Here is a 13,896-nt window from a genome sequence, read left to right on the forward strand (position 1 = left end):
GGTAAAATCAAGAATGTTATCTTCACCAAAGTGGAATGGATTATGTCGATTATGTGTATGTTTGTGAATAATTACTAATCATATTCATTCATATCATCAAAAGTTAAAAATCACACAACACCAGGTTATAGTCCAATAGGTTTAATTGGAAGCGGACTAGCTTTCGGAGTGGTGCTCCTTCATCTGGTGATAGTCACCTGATGAAGGAGCGTCGCTCCGAAAGCTAGTGTGCTTCCAATTAAACCTGTTGGATTATAACCTGGTGTTGTGTATTTTTTTACTTTGTACACCCCAGTCCAACACCGGCATCTCCAAATCATGATTCATATCATCAGCATTGTAAAACCTTTCACTATTTTTCATTCTGACCTTATTCATTTTTATGTGAGCTACATATGCCTGGAGTTTCCAATGTGAGCACAACATAAAAATTCCACACAAATAATGATTCAAAATGCAACTATTTAGTTCATGTTAGATTATGTCCAAAGTATCCTCCAAATTTGAATTGGTCAAACCTAATGTGGATGTAAAATTACATAAATTAGTAAAAATGATGATAAGTCATTTAGGCTATGAGAAACACTAAGTACACATGAATATTTTTCTTTCCATTATGGGGGTTGGCTAGCTCAGGCAGCCGGACAACCGATCTGTAACATAGAGTGGTGCCCACAATGTGGATTCAATGGTGAAGGATACCAAGCACTCTCTTCTCAACTCCTCCCCTTGTCTGTGATGGCCCTCAAGTTAAACCACCACCTGTTGGCTCACTCTAATGGGTGAGCAGCCCTTGGTGACTTTGGTTTTCCTTTGTTTTCAAATTTAAACCTCAATTGATTTAACCTTGTATTCGTGGTATACATTTATTCATGTATCTTAGGCACACAATGTTAAGAGTCTCAGAAAAGGCAGCCATCAAGCCTCACCAGCTCTTGGGCGAAAAGCTCACTTAGTTCCATTTTCCTGACTTCTCCCTGGAAGCCTGCAATTTCTTCCATTTCAGATGACATTCTAATTCCTTTCTGGATGCTTCAGCTGAATCTACCTCCAGAACAATCTTGGGCAGTGCATTCCAGACCTTAAACTACATTGCTGCATAAAACATTTTTTTCTCATAGTACCTTGGTGTCTTTTGCTAATCGCTTTAAATCTGTGGCCTCTCTTACTCGACCCTTTCACAGTTTCTCCCTATCAAACATTAAAGATGGAAAAGCTTTTCCATTTTTAATGTAATTTATACTTCGATCATAAAACACAATAGATTCACCACATTCGTATCATACATTAAATAGTTAAATTATGAGGACTGGTTCCCTTTGTTTAACTTTTACTATCTTGGATTGAGTCAATAGACAATAGATGCAGGAGTAGGCCATTCTGCCCTTCGAGCCAGCACCACCATTCATTATGATCATGGCTGATCATCCTCAATCAGTATCCTGTTCCTGCCTTATCCCCATAACCCACTATCCTTAAGAGGGTATCCCCAACTCTTTCTTGAAAGTATCCAGAGACTTGGCCTCCACAGCCTTCTGGGGCAGAGCATTCCACACACCCACCATTCTCTGGGTGAAGAAGTTTATCCTCAACTCTGTTCTAAATGGCTGACTCCTTATTTTTAAACTGTGTCCTCTGGTTCAGGACTCTCCCATCAGTGGAAACATGCTTCCTGCCTCCAGTGTGTCCAATCCTTTAATAATCTTATACGTCTCAATCAGATCCCCTCTCAGCCTTCTAAACTCAAGGGTATACAAGCCCAATCACTCCAATCTTTCAACATAAGATAGCCCCGCCATTCCAGGAATTGACCTCGTGAACCTACACTGCACTCCCTCAATAGCCAGAATGTTTTTCTTCAAATTTGGAGACCAAAACTGCACACAATATTCCAGGTGCGGTCTCACCAGGGCCCTGCACAGCTGCAGGAGAACCTCTTTGCTTCTATACTCAATTCCTCATACAGTCATAGAGTCACACAACATAGAAACAGGCCCTGCGGCCCTCCTTGTCTCTTCCAACCACCAAACACCAAACTACATTAATCCATTTTATCTGCACTTGGTCCATAGCCTACAATGCCCCGGTATTTTAAGTACTCATCCAGATGCGTCTTTAATATTGTGAAACTATCTGCCTTCACTGTTCTCTATATGAAGCACTCTGTGATCTCTCTCAGATCTCCTCTAAGACATTTGTTCCTCACCTTAAACTTATGCCCTCAAGCCTTAGACACATCTGTCCTGGGGAAGAGATTTCCATGATTAACTCTGTCTATGCCTCTCATAATTTTGAATATCTCAGCAGACTCTCCCTCAGCCTCCTCTGCTCCAACGAAAATAAACCCAATCTATCTAGTCTCTCTTCATAGCTGTGCAATTGTGTCCTTCTGATAGTGTGGCAACCAGAACTGCACACAATATTCCATTTGTGCCCTAACCAATGTTTTGTAAAGTTTTAACATGTTTTCCTTGCTCCTATATTCTACACTTTAGTTAATGAAGGCAAGCAGCCTGTATGCTTTCTTCACCACCCAGTTTACCTGTCCTGACACCTTCAGGGATCTATGAACTTTCACACCAAGGTCCCTTTCTTCCTCAGTACTTCCTAGGGGCCTACCATTCATTGTGTCTATCTTCCCTTATTGGACCTCCCAAAATGCATTACCTCACACTTATCGGGATTAAATTCCACCTATCACTTTTCTGCCCAATTTACCAGCTGATCAGTATCAGACTATAGCCTGAGATAAATCTGATCCCTACCAACAACACCTCTAATTTTCTTGTCGTCTGCAAACTTACTAATAATACTTTCTGCATTCACATCCAAGTCATTAATGCACACAACAAACAATAAGGATCCCAGCAACAATCCTGTGTTACACAGCCAGTCACAGGCTTCCAATTACAAAAATAACCCTCTACCTCTGCCTCCTATTTGTAAGTCAATTTTGGATCCAGTTTGCCAACTTGCCTTGGATACCATGGGTTCCTGTGATTGAATTTTCATAGGCAATCTAGAGTCTTTACAATTCAACAGTGTAGGCTCAGAAAAACTGGGCTGAATTATATGAGGTGCCATAGTCCCAGCCTCATCAGCAAAGAAAGTCATAGGGAGAACTGTTGCTCTGCAGGATTTAACAGCCAATTAATAACCAATCATCTCTCAAATGATGGTAGCACCATTGTCGCTACAGTCAGTCCTGGACTCAGGGCTTCTGGAAACATACGACAATGAATTGGAACTTCTGGTGCCAAGGAGAGGACTTTCCTTGAGAGAAGGTGTTGGGAGCTGAATTCAAGAGACCATGGGGAAAGGTGAACCTGAAGTGGACATGACATTGTGCAGGGAATCCTCCAAAGAGATCTTGTGGCCATTAAAGAAGGACATCCCGGCTAACCATCTGCCCATGAAGGGAAATGTGCTAGCTACCAATTGATATGGGCCTCCTCCATCATATGGTTAATCCCTGGGGTAATGGGATAATACCCTTGAAGTAATGGCCCTTTCAAGGGCCTCAATTGGCTCACGAGCTGCCAGGCCACCTGACATCAATCCTGCCTCTGGTGAATTCCTGGCAGGTATAGAATCAGGTGAGTAAGTGGCAGGGAGGTCACCCACTGGATTTAATGTACACTTCCATTTTGAAATGAGGCAGGGAGGAATATTAAATCTATCTTATTATTTAATTAGATAGGGGAATCCACAACAAAGAGATATCATCATATAATTAGAACTGCACCATTTAGCAGTGAGATCAGGAAGCATCTGCTTAAATGAAGGTTTGCAGAAACGTAGAACTGCTCCCTAAAGTAAGGGTCACTTAAAAATATTGACAGCTTTTTCATTGCTATGGGAATCAAGAGATGTGAAACAAAGCTGGTCAATGGAATTGAGGTACAGATGAGCTATGATCTCATAGAAGCATGCTTGAGGGGCTGAATGATCAATATTATTTCCAGTACCAAAACCTATTATTATAAATGTGTAAATTTACACAGGAAGCAAAGCACAAAACAGGCCATTTGCCCTGTGTAGTCAATACTGGATTCATGTCACTCTGCTTCATATCAATATATCTTTCTATTTATTGCTCCCTCATGTACTTAATTACCTGTCCCTCAAATGCATCTTTGAGTTACCTCAACAACTTCATGCAGTGGTAAGCTTCATTTTTTAAAATTCTCTTTGAATAAAGAAGTTTTTTAAAAATCTGAACCCCTGAACGAACTTATGGCTATTTTATATTTACGATCTGCTAGTTTTGAGCTCCCCCAAAGCTGAAAGTGAGGACTGCAGATGCTGGAGGTCAGAGTTGAGAGTGTGGTGCTGGAAAAGCACAGCAGGTCAGGCAGCATCTGGAAGGGCTTATGCCCGAAACGTCGATTCACCTACTCCTTGGATGCTGTCTGACCTGCTGTGCTTTTCCAGCACCCACTCTCAATTCCCCCAAAGGTGGCAATGTCTTCTCCATGTCTACCCTATATAATAATTGAGTAACTTCAAAGATCCTTATTAGGCCAACCCTCAGTCCTCTATTTTGTACGGAAAAAATCCCCCCTTTTATCAGTCTTTCCTGGTACTTATAAACACTCAATTGCAGTATAATACTTGAAAATGTCTTCCTACAGAGCAGTCACCTTCAAGGAAATATAAGTGAAATTTACGATCAAAATGAGTGGGACGGATTGAAAACCTATTTCAACTTATGAAATTGTATATAACTTTTTTAGAATAAACTGTGTGAGATTCATCTCAAATGATGAAGAGATGACAGCCTTGTTTATGTTGCCACTGTGTAATGGAGTTCAGCTTTTTCAAGGCTTCAATGCCACATTAAAGGAAACAGAAAAGATTCTAAAACACTAAATATTAACAATTAAAAAAAAAACAAAAATCACTTTGTTTCATACGGTGTCTGAAAATCTGTTTTGATGGAAAAATGTAAGATATTAAGGTGACTCCTGCATATTGTAGTTACACATGTGATTTACGTCCACAATTACATGTATGCACGTATTTGGATGTCACCATGGGCGAAATTCATAGCTTACGTGCATATGTTAAATTCTGTATGATTAAGTTTCCCCTAACCTTACTGCAAACAAATCTTTTATCCACAAATGTCATCCACTAGTTTGGTGCCATTAATCCCTCGGTATGTGACACGGCTTGGCCGTACCAAAACTCCATAATGTGGTTTGCAACTAAAATAACGTTTCTCCCCCACAGAACCATCATTTTTGCCTTTTGGTGAGCGCAGTTCTAGTCCAAGCCATATGCCAGGTGCAAAGTCAGTAGGTCCAATGTATTTAATGGTTGCCATCTCACTTGAACTGCTCAGTAGTACCTGTGAGCCTTCCTGTAACTTTACGCTTCCTTCAGTTGTACTTGTGCTGCTCCAGCTTCGTCGCAAGACTGCATTTTTTGGCCTGGAAACAAGAAATATTATTGAGAGAAGAAAATTCTAATAAAATATCTGTACCCAAAAGATTTTAGCCATTAATTAATCCACATTTCCAGAGTTTTCTTATTTATTTCTCAGATTTCTAGCTGTTTTGATTCATACAAAATCACACCCTTACAATATAAATTGTAAGGTATAATAATTGAAGGAAGTTCCTGCCTATGCACACACTGACTCTATTTCATTTAAGTTCAACCAAATCTGCTGGAAAATAAAAATAAAAAGATAAAATGTCAGCGCAACATCAAGGGCTGAAGGGCCTGTGCTGTACTGTACTGTTCTATGTTCTAAAAAAAATACTTTTAAAACTATTTAAAATTTTAATGATTAATTGCTTTTGGTTGTACTCAATTTATTTGTCTATAATACAAACATCTTCAGGTTGAAGCAAATTTGATGACCAACAAAAATTCATTAAAAGGTTTTGAAGAAAAATATCTCATTTCTTTTCTCCAAGTTCCTCCAGGTTTGGCTTGCAGAATGGGTTAAAGAATTACTTTAGGCAGTTATAAATGCTGCAACACAACCAACAACTCTGCAATATGGTAAATCTAGTGAGGTGAATCTCTCCTCCTGGGAGACAACTTGGAGTCCGCCTTTCTGTACAGCATGATCAGGATGAGGGAAGTACTTTGGGGAGACTTGTGAACTCAAACTGTATTTTACCTTACATTTTCACACTGATACTGGTTTGATGGATCACATTTGTGTTTTTTATGTATTATTTGTTTTTAATGGGGTGATCTTTCACTGAAACACAAGCAAACATTTGTTTTAACAATAAAACTGAAGTTTATTACACAAAGGAAGTGAAGAAAACAATAGAAGAAACCAAACTATTTAACTTAATGTTTAAAGATTTTGAAAATGATGGTTAAAATATATTCCATTAAACCCAACAGTACTCCTTTATAGTACTTGCACCAGACAGAATTCCCTTCTCTATCACATCTATAGGACTTACTTCAACTGTGATTTCAATTCTCAGTCTTCAGAATCTGACAGTCTGTTCTTTGAGTCTTCATAGAGCTGAGCTTAGACTTTCTCAGCTTCAGATAACACTTCCAGCTTTTAGCCAATCATTTCTGGTCTGGATATTTCAAACTAAATTTCTTACAGTTAGGTAACCTATTTCATAGTAGTTCTAAACTGTCTCCTTTCGTGAGGAGCAATTGTTTTATACACCTAGTTTTGGCTAAGACTTCTGCAAAACTGCAACCAAATGGGCTTTTTTCAATCTCCAGGTGTTTTCATTAAACCAAAAAAAAAGCAATTTCAAACATTTTAACTAAAGTCTAATACACCATGCTGCTTATTTTGTTCACTTGTAAAACGTCTCAAATTTAACAAATTCCCATTAGCATACAAGAATAATCTCTTTCATACTGTTGTTTAAAAGAAGTCACAATGAATACAGAAATACTTACAAGTTAATCATTAAAATCCCTCAGAGACACAGACCAAACTTAAATGTCAGTAGTTTAAACTCCAAAAACTCTAAAATAAATTATATTCATACATATTGATTAGGGATAGTCAGCAAGGTTTTGTGCAAGGAAAATAATGTCTCACAAACCTGATTGAGGTTTTTGAGGGAGTTACCAAAATGATTGATGAGGTTACAGCAGGAGAGATTGTTTACTTGGACTTTAATAAAGCCTTCAACAAGGTTCCAGACGGTAGACTAATTAGTAAAGTTAGGTCACATGAGATTGAGAGTGAGGTTGCCAATTAGATACATATTTGGCTTAACAATAGGAGACAGAGTGGTGGTGAAGGGTTGCTTTTCAGACTGGAGGCCTGTCACCAGTGGTGTTCCAAGGCAATCAGTTCTGGGTCCTCTTTTGTTTGTCATTTATATAAATGATTTGGATGAGAATATAGAATGATTTGGAGGTGCCAGCTTTGGACTGGGGTGGACAAAGTTATAGGTTATAGTCCAACAGGTTTATTTGGAAGCACTGGCTTGAGATGCTACCTCTTCATTAGATAGTTACGGAACATGACCATACGGATACAGAATTTATAGCAGAAGGGTTACAGTATCATGGTGTTGTAATGATATATTAAACAACTTGAGTTAAAAATCACACAGAAGTCATGGTTAGTAAGTTTGCAGACAACACCAAAATTGGTGGATTAGTGAAGTAGATCATGAAGATGGTTTTCTAAGATTACAAAGAGATCTTGATCAAATGGATCAATGTGCTGAAAAACGACAGATGGAGCTCAAAATGGATAAATGTGAGGTATTGTATTTTGGTACAACAAACAAGGGTAGGGCTTATACATTTAATGCTAGGGCCCTGGGTAGTGTTGTAGAACGAAGGGACCTAGGAGTTTAGTTTCATAATTCTTTGAAGTTTGCGTCACAAATAGACAGGGTGATTAAAAAGGCATTTGGCATACTTGTACTCATTGCTCGGTCCTTTGAGTATAGGACTTGGGAAGTCAAGTTCTGTTGTGTGGGGCATTGGTGAGGCCTTTTCTGGAATACTGTGTCCAGTTCTAGTCGCCCAGTTATAGGAAGGATATTATTAAGCTGCAGAGGGCTCAAAAGAGATTTACAAGGATGTTGCCAGGTATGGAAGGTTTGAGTTATAAAAAGAGGCTGAATAGGTTGGGACTTTTTTCACTGGAGCATAGGAGGTTGAGAGGCAGCCTTATAGAAGTTTATAAAATAATTCGGGGTGTAGATTGAGTGATTGATAGTTGTCTTTTATCCAGGATGGGTAATTTCATTACCAAGGGGTACATATCCTAGGTGAGAGGAGAAAGAATTTAAAAATACATATGGGGCAATTATCATGTGTGGAATTAATGTCCTAAGGAACTGGTGGATGTGGGTATAATTACCATGTTTAAAAGACATTTGGATAAGTACATGAATGGAAAAGGTTTTGAAGGATATGAGCCAGGAGCAAGCAAGTGGACCTTGTTTAGTTTGGGATTATGTTCAGCATGGACTGGTTGAGCCGAAGGTTCTGTTTCCGTGCTATAGGACTCTGTGACTCTCTACATAAATTATGCACCATGCATCACACATTGACATTTCTTTCTCAAAACCTTTTAATTGAAAGTTAAAATCTCTATTAATCCAACTAGCCCAGCTCAAAATCAAGGGGGCATAAATTGGGACTGCAAAACTGGTCTTAGAATCACCACAAGCAATGAAGCCGTATGTGAAAATAGCAATGCAGCTAGCATTTCATGCTGAATGCTCACTTAAATGTTAACAGCATGAAGCCAGATGTCAGCTCAATGCTGAATGGCAGCATGCCTTAGCAGAGTCTTAAGGTCATGCAAGGTTAATGTTCGAAGTTAAATCCCCGCAAAAGCTGATCATAGTGCATGATCCAGCTGATAGATCTGCTGACACCATCCCCTTTTCTGGTAGGGATATACCCAGTCTGGTTGGTTTGGTGTGGTAGAGAAAACCCATCTAGTTGTCTAATCAGAAGTGGTTCTTGTATTAAATAAGATGTAGTTTATTGTACAATAGCAAAAAAGATAAAGTTGAACAAGTATGATAGACATTGTAATTGAGACTGAGGAAGACCCCAATGTTAGGTCTTAATCTTTTGAGCTCCAAACCTGTTCCTCTGCCTAACTGTATGTCACATCAACATTTTGGACAGTGCTTAATACAGTTCTCTGTATGAACCCTTTCAAACTGTTAACCTTATGCAGGCAGTCCCCAGGTTGCAAATGGGTACTGGAATGGAACCCATTTGCAAGTCAGTTTATATGCAAGTTGAAGCATAATGCAGGACAACCTGGAGTAGTTGTTCATAAGTAAAGGAAGTGTTTGTGTGTCACGTCTTTAAACTTACACCCTGTATGGGACCATGTTCATGAGTATGAATGTTTATAAGGCAGTTGTTTGTAAATTGGGGATACCCTGTACAACAGCTCACAACCAGTTTGTTCCCCATTATTCACATAATACAAGCCTCTGACCACAAATTAGTTTGTCTAGGGCTTTTGCTATTCTCTAGAACATGCTCTCTTTGGACTTGGAAAATTAGTTGCTGTCTGAACTGGAAACTGTTAATCTTGATTCGGTTCTTGATAGCGTGAGTTCTGTAAGTGCATTTAAACTGGAGGACCTTCTACTTCTGGGTTTTCTTTCACTAGGAAAGTCTTCCTGTTGAAACAAGCGATTATTCCATTGGATGAGTGGGAGGGGCTTTATTCTTAGGAATTTCCTTCACAGAGGACACCTGACCTCCTGAAGTAGTATCCTGGAACTGTGAACAGAGCAGCTTCTTCCTTGCATCATCCTGTATTTCTAAATAAGGCAGTTTCCTTTTGCCAGTATCCTGAATCTCTGGGCAAATTAATTGTGTTCTAAACTGATGTTGATAATGTTCTAAATCCATGATTAAATGGTCATCATATCTCAGTGATGGGTGTCACAGAATTGTGCACATTAAATCATTAATACTTAGATTATATTCAATTCCCTACAGTATGGAAACAGGCCCTTTGGTCCAACAAGTCCACACCAACCCTCTGAAGAGTAACCCATCCAGACCCATTCTCCTACCTTATAGTTACCCCTAACTAATGCACCTAACAGTATGGGCAATTTATCGTGATGAATTTACCTAACCTGCACATCTTTGGACTGTGGGAGGAAACCGGAGCACCCAGAGAAACCCCAGCAGACACAGGGAGAATGTGCAAACTCCACACAAAAAACTGAGGCTGGAATCGAACCCAGGTCACTGGTGCTGTGAGGCAGCAGTGTTAACCACTGAGCCACTGTGCCACCTGCATGAACAGATAATCTGTATGAACAGATTTGTATTCTCAAACTACTGACAAATCTGCATTGAAGAGTTGTTGAAGTGTGTAGACTCTTCAACTTGTTCATTAAGTTGGTTGTTTTAATTCAACCACAGTTATGGATTATTGGTAAAACTAACGCGTTCACTTCTTCAGCTGTGTTACTTGAAGGACTTTTTTTTGCTTGGTATAATCTCTGCCACTGATGATTCTTCCTGAGAAGCGGTAAGAACAAAAATGTTCTGCTTGAATTAGCAGCTAGTCTGTCATTGATTTCATCAAGCTGTTTTCGAGTCTCAACTACAATCAGTTGAGAATTCACCAATGAGCTCAACTGATGTATACTGCTCATTTGCTATTTCATCTTTTGTGTTTCCTCAGAAACTCTGTTGAATTTTGCAGTCTGAACTCCATTCAGTTAGGAATGGAAAACATTTCAGGCAACCCTATATAATCAAAGGTTTCCATCTTGCTGGTGGTATGAAACTCATTTCATTGCCAGTGTACTCTAATTTCAATACATTCCACCTTTTCTTTTGAGTTTCTCCAGCACTTTCTGTTGTATTTCCGATCTCCAGCATTTGCAGTACTTTGCTTTTATTAGGCATGTAGCCATGGTAACCCAACAGACACCCTCTGTTTTGAAACAAAAGCAAAAACAGAAATTGCTGGAAAATTCAGCAGGTCTGTGATAACAAGGCCTGGCATGGGGTTTAAGGTAAGAACATGATCTCAAGCGCTACAAATGTTGAACACAATATTAAGTTCAGAAGGACTCTATTTTGATGTGCTGATCAAAATCCTGAAGGAACAACAGCTTGGATGTAGAATAAAAGTAACATGATTGCTATCAGGATGGCAAGCATTCAACCGCATAATCTGCTGAGCCTGGTTGTACATTATTGCACATTCAGCAACTGGTAACTTTTGTAAGCAGTTAGATGAAGTGCCTGCAAAACTACTTCTGTGCAATTGATCTTACCCTGGGGATTTCCACTGTGACAAAGCCATGTACATGTTTCACCTGCTTCACAAGTCAGAGAGAGCACAACGAGTACCTATCTGTCACATCCTTTATGCAGGATGGATGGTGAACTCTGCTCCAGCTTGGATGGATGAAAGTCAGGACTATTGTTGAGCTATTGGTTGCACCATTCTTGTCCTACTCTGAGATTGTAGATTTGGATACAAGGAATGGCAGAGTTTTGACAGCAACGTTTTCAGAAAGTACAGGTCATGTGCATAGTGCTCCTGGCTGAGGAGAAAGTAAAAGCAACGTTCCTGGAAGGTCCTAGGCAGATAAGATCTTCTGCTGAGAGGCTTTCTCCCCATAATCCTCCTCCCCATATCTGCTCCAGCTCCCTCTTACTCTGTACCCCAAAGATGAGTACAATTATAGCATCCTGGATTCTGAGAAAATGATCTGACCAGAACCCTTGATGTCAAAACAATGCCTTCAAAAGGGAATTAAATAAGCACCTGACTAGGAAAGCTTTGCAGGACTACAGAAAAAGAGTAGGGGAATGGGAGGGTACCTAAATTTATATCCTGATGATAAACACAGGCTCAGTGTGCCAACAAGTCTCGTTCTGTGCTGTGGACTTTCTATAAATCTTCTTCTCAAGTTCTATGCCCAAAATCAGAACAAATACACAGCGCCATGATACTAACACAGGGAGGCCAATGATGTCCCAAAATCACTGCAGGTGGAACATGCTGCACTTCAGTCTAATCTACACCAGCCACCCAAGGCAACCAGCCTCTCAAGGAGTACAACATAACTTTGACATGCAAATTGTAGCCTGCAGACTGATAGTGATGGTCCAGGTTCAAATTTCTTTACATCACATGGTTCAGCAGGAATCACTTCTGTTCTTATCACCTGTCATTGGCAGAAGGTTTTGCAGGTTGATACTCAACCTTTTTGCTGTATTCTGAAATTATCCACCTTGGCCATCAAGTGCTAGTGAAGAGAAAAACCGGCAAAGTTGGGAACAAAGTTGCAATACATGCTGACACCACAATCTTTCTATTCTACAAATCTCTGGCACACATTCCTAATATCAAAGTAATTACAAAAATCACCAAAATGATATTTGGCACTAGCTATGCTGGGGTGTTGAGCAGTATGGGTGGAATGAACCCAATTTTGCAGCCAAGGTTTCCAGGTTTCAAGTTCATTTCTCAAATGTCATTCTTTCTACTAGCAGGGTTTGCATTAGATAGTTCCAGTAAAATATATTATTAAATGTACCCTATAACTAGCTTCATGTTGCTTCCTGTCTTTTTTGGTTTCAGAGGCACACCAAAAAAAGTAAAATGTCAGGGAACTAAGGCATTATGAACAGTTGTACTTTTTAATTATACTTATTAAAGGATCCTGAAATTGTTAAAATAATGCAGGTTGAGATGACAATTTAATAGTCACGTTGTGGGGTTTTTACAAATGGCAGTTTTAAAGTTTACTGGCAGTGTTGTAAAGTAAATGAGGTCGAGAATGAGCTTTAGTAGAATAGTCCACATTTATTGCTTCATAAATGACTCCAATTAATTTTTGGTACAATTTTTACTATTATTTTTGCTAACAGTTGGTACTGTAACAACTTTGGATTGTGCAGTTCCACATGTATATTACTGCCTTCGCTATTTGAGGTCATGTATCTCTGCACATCGGAGTGCAGCTAGGAAAATTTAAAAAAGTAAAATTCACAGCTGACCTTGGAGGAACCTGTATAGGAGAACTCACAGCACAGGAACAGATAAGTGCATAGCTTTTACATGTAACCTTGTTGTAAGTCTACAGTAGTGAGTAGGGTGGGTTCTTTCTTGATTATATGTTTTATTGAGATCTGTCTCTTGATTAAATTTTCAAAATATAAACTATAAGTACTAAGTTAGCCAGGAGCACTTTTTTTTAGAGCAATAATACCGTGCTATTTTCTGAGTCTGTAGATTGTGAAGGAGCAAAGATGGCCTTTAGTAGAGTGATAAGCTCTTCCTGTTGGATGTGGGAGCTTAGGGAGATTTTCCATGTTACTGATGATTATTTCTGCAGAAAGTGTCTTTGGTTGTGAATCCTATCAGATCGCACGGATCGGTTGGAGTGGCAGTTAGAGGCAAGGAGGAATTTACGAGAGCTATGGGGTGTGATGGATGACAGTTATAAGAAGGGAAAAAAGCTGCAGATACAGTCAGGGTTAACTCCAGGCAAGGTAGGAGGGGTAGGCGGGTAGTGCAGGAGTCTCCTGTGGCTATCCCCATCTCAAACAGGTATGCTGTTTTGGAAAATGTAGAGGGTGATGGACTCTCAGGGGAATGTAGCATGAACAGCCAAGTTTCTGGTATCAAGCCAGGCTCTAATGTAATGATGGGTACATCAGGTTCTAAGCAATCGATTGTGATAGTGGACTCTCAGAGGCACAGACGTTTCTGTGGCTAGCAGCGAAAAATCAGAATGGTGTGTTTCCTTCCTGGTGCCAGGATCAAGGGTGCAGAGTGTTCTCAAAAGGGGAGAGGGACCAGCAGGAAATCATTGTACACATCGGAACTAATGACATAGGGCGGGAAAAGGATGAGATTCTGAAGGGAGATATAGAAAGATTTAGGTTTCTTACAGTGTGGAAACATGCCCTTCG

At 39.6% G+C, this 13,896-nt stretch overlaps 1 protein-coding gene across 1 annotated transcript in view; it reads right to left on the minus strand.

The window, feature by feature from the left end:
- Nucleotides 1-239: 239 nt before the first annotated feature.
- Nucleotides 240-13,896, minus strand: part of LOC140482872 (CAP-Gly domain-containing linker protein 4-like) — a 276,546-nt gene continuing 262,889 nt past the window's right edge. Inside the window, exon 16 of the mRNA XM_072580592.1 lies at nucleotides 240-5,435. Within this exon, the coding sequence (XP_072436693.1) occupies nucleotides 5,117-5,435 (319 nt within the window). The 3' untranslated portion in view covers nucleotides 240-5,116. The remainder of the gene's footprint in view (nucleotides 5,436-13,896) is intronic.

Source organism: Chiloscyllium punctatum, chromosome 11 (assembly GCF_047496795.1).
Source record: "Chiloscyllium punctatum isolate Juve2018m chromosome 11, sChiPun1.3, whole genome shotgun sequence".
Classification (NCBI taxonomy): Eukaryota; Metazoa; Chordata; class Chondrichthyes; order Orectolobiformes; family Hemiscylliidae; genus Chiloscyllium; species Chiloscyllium punctatum.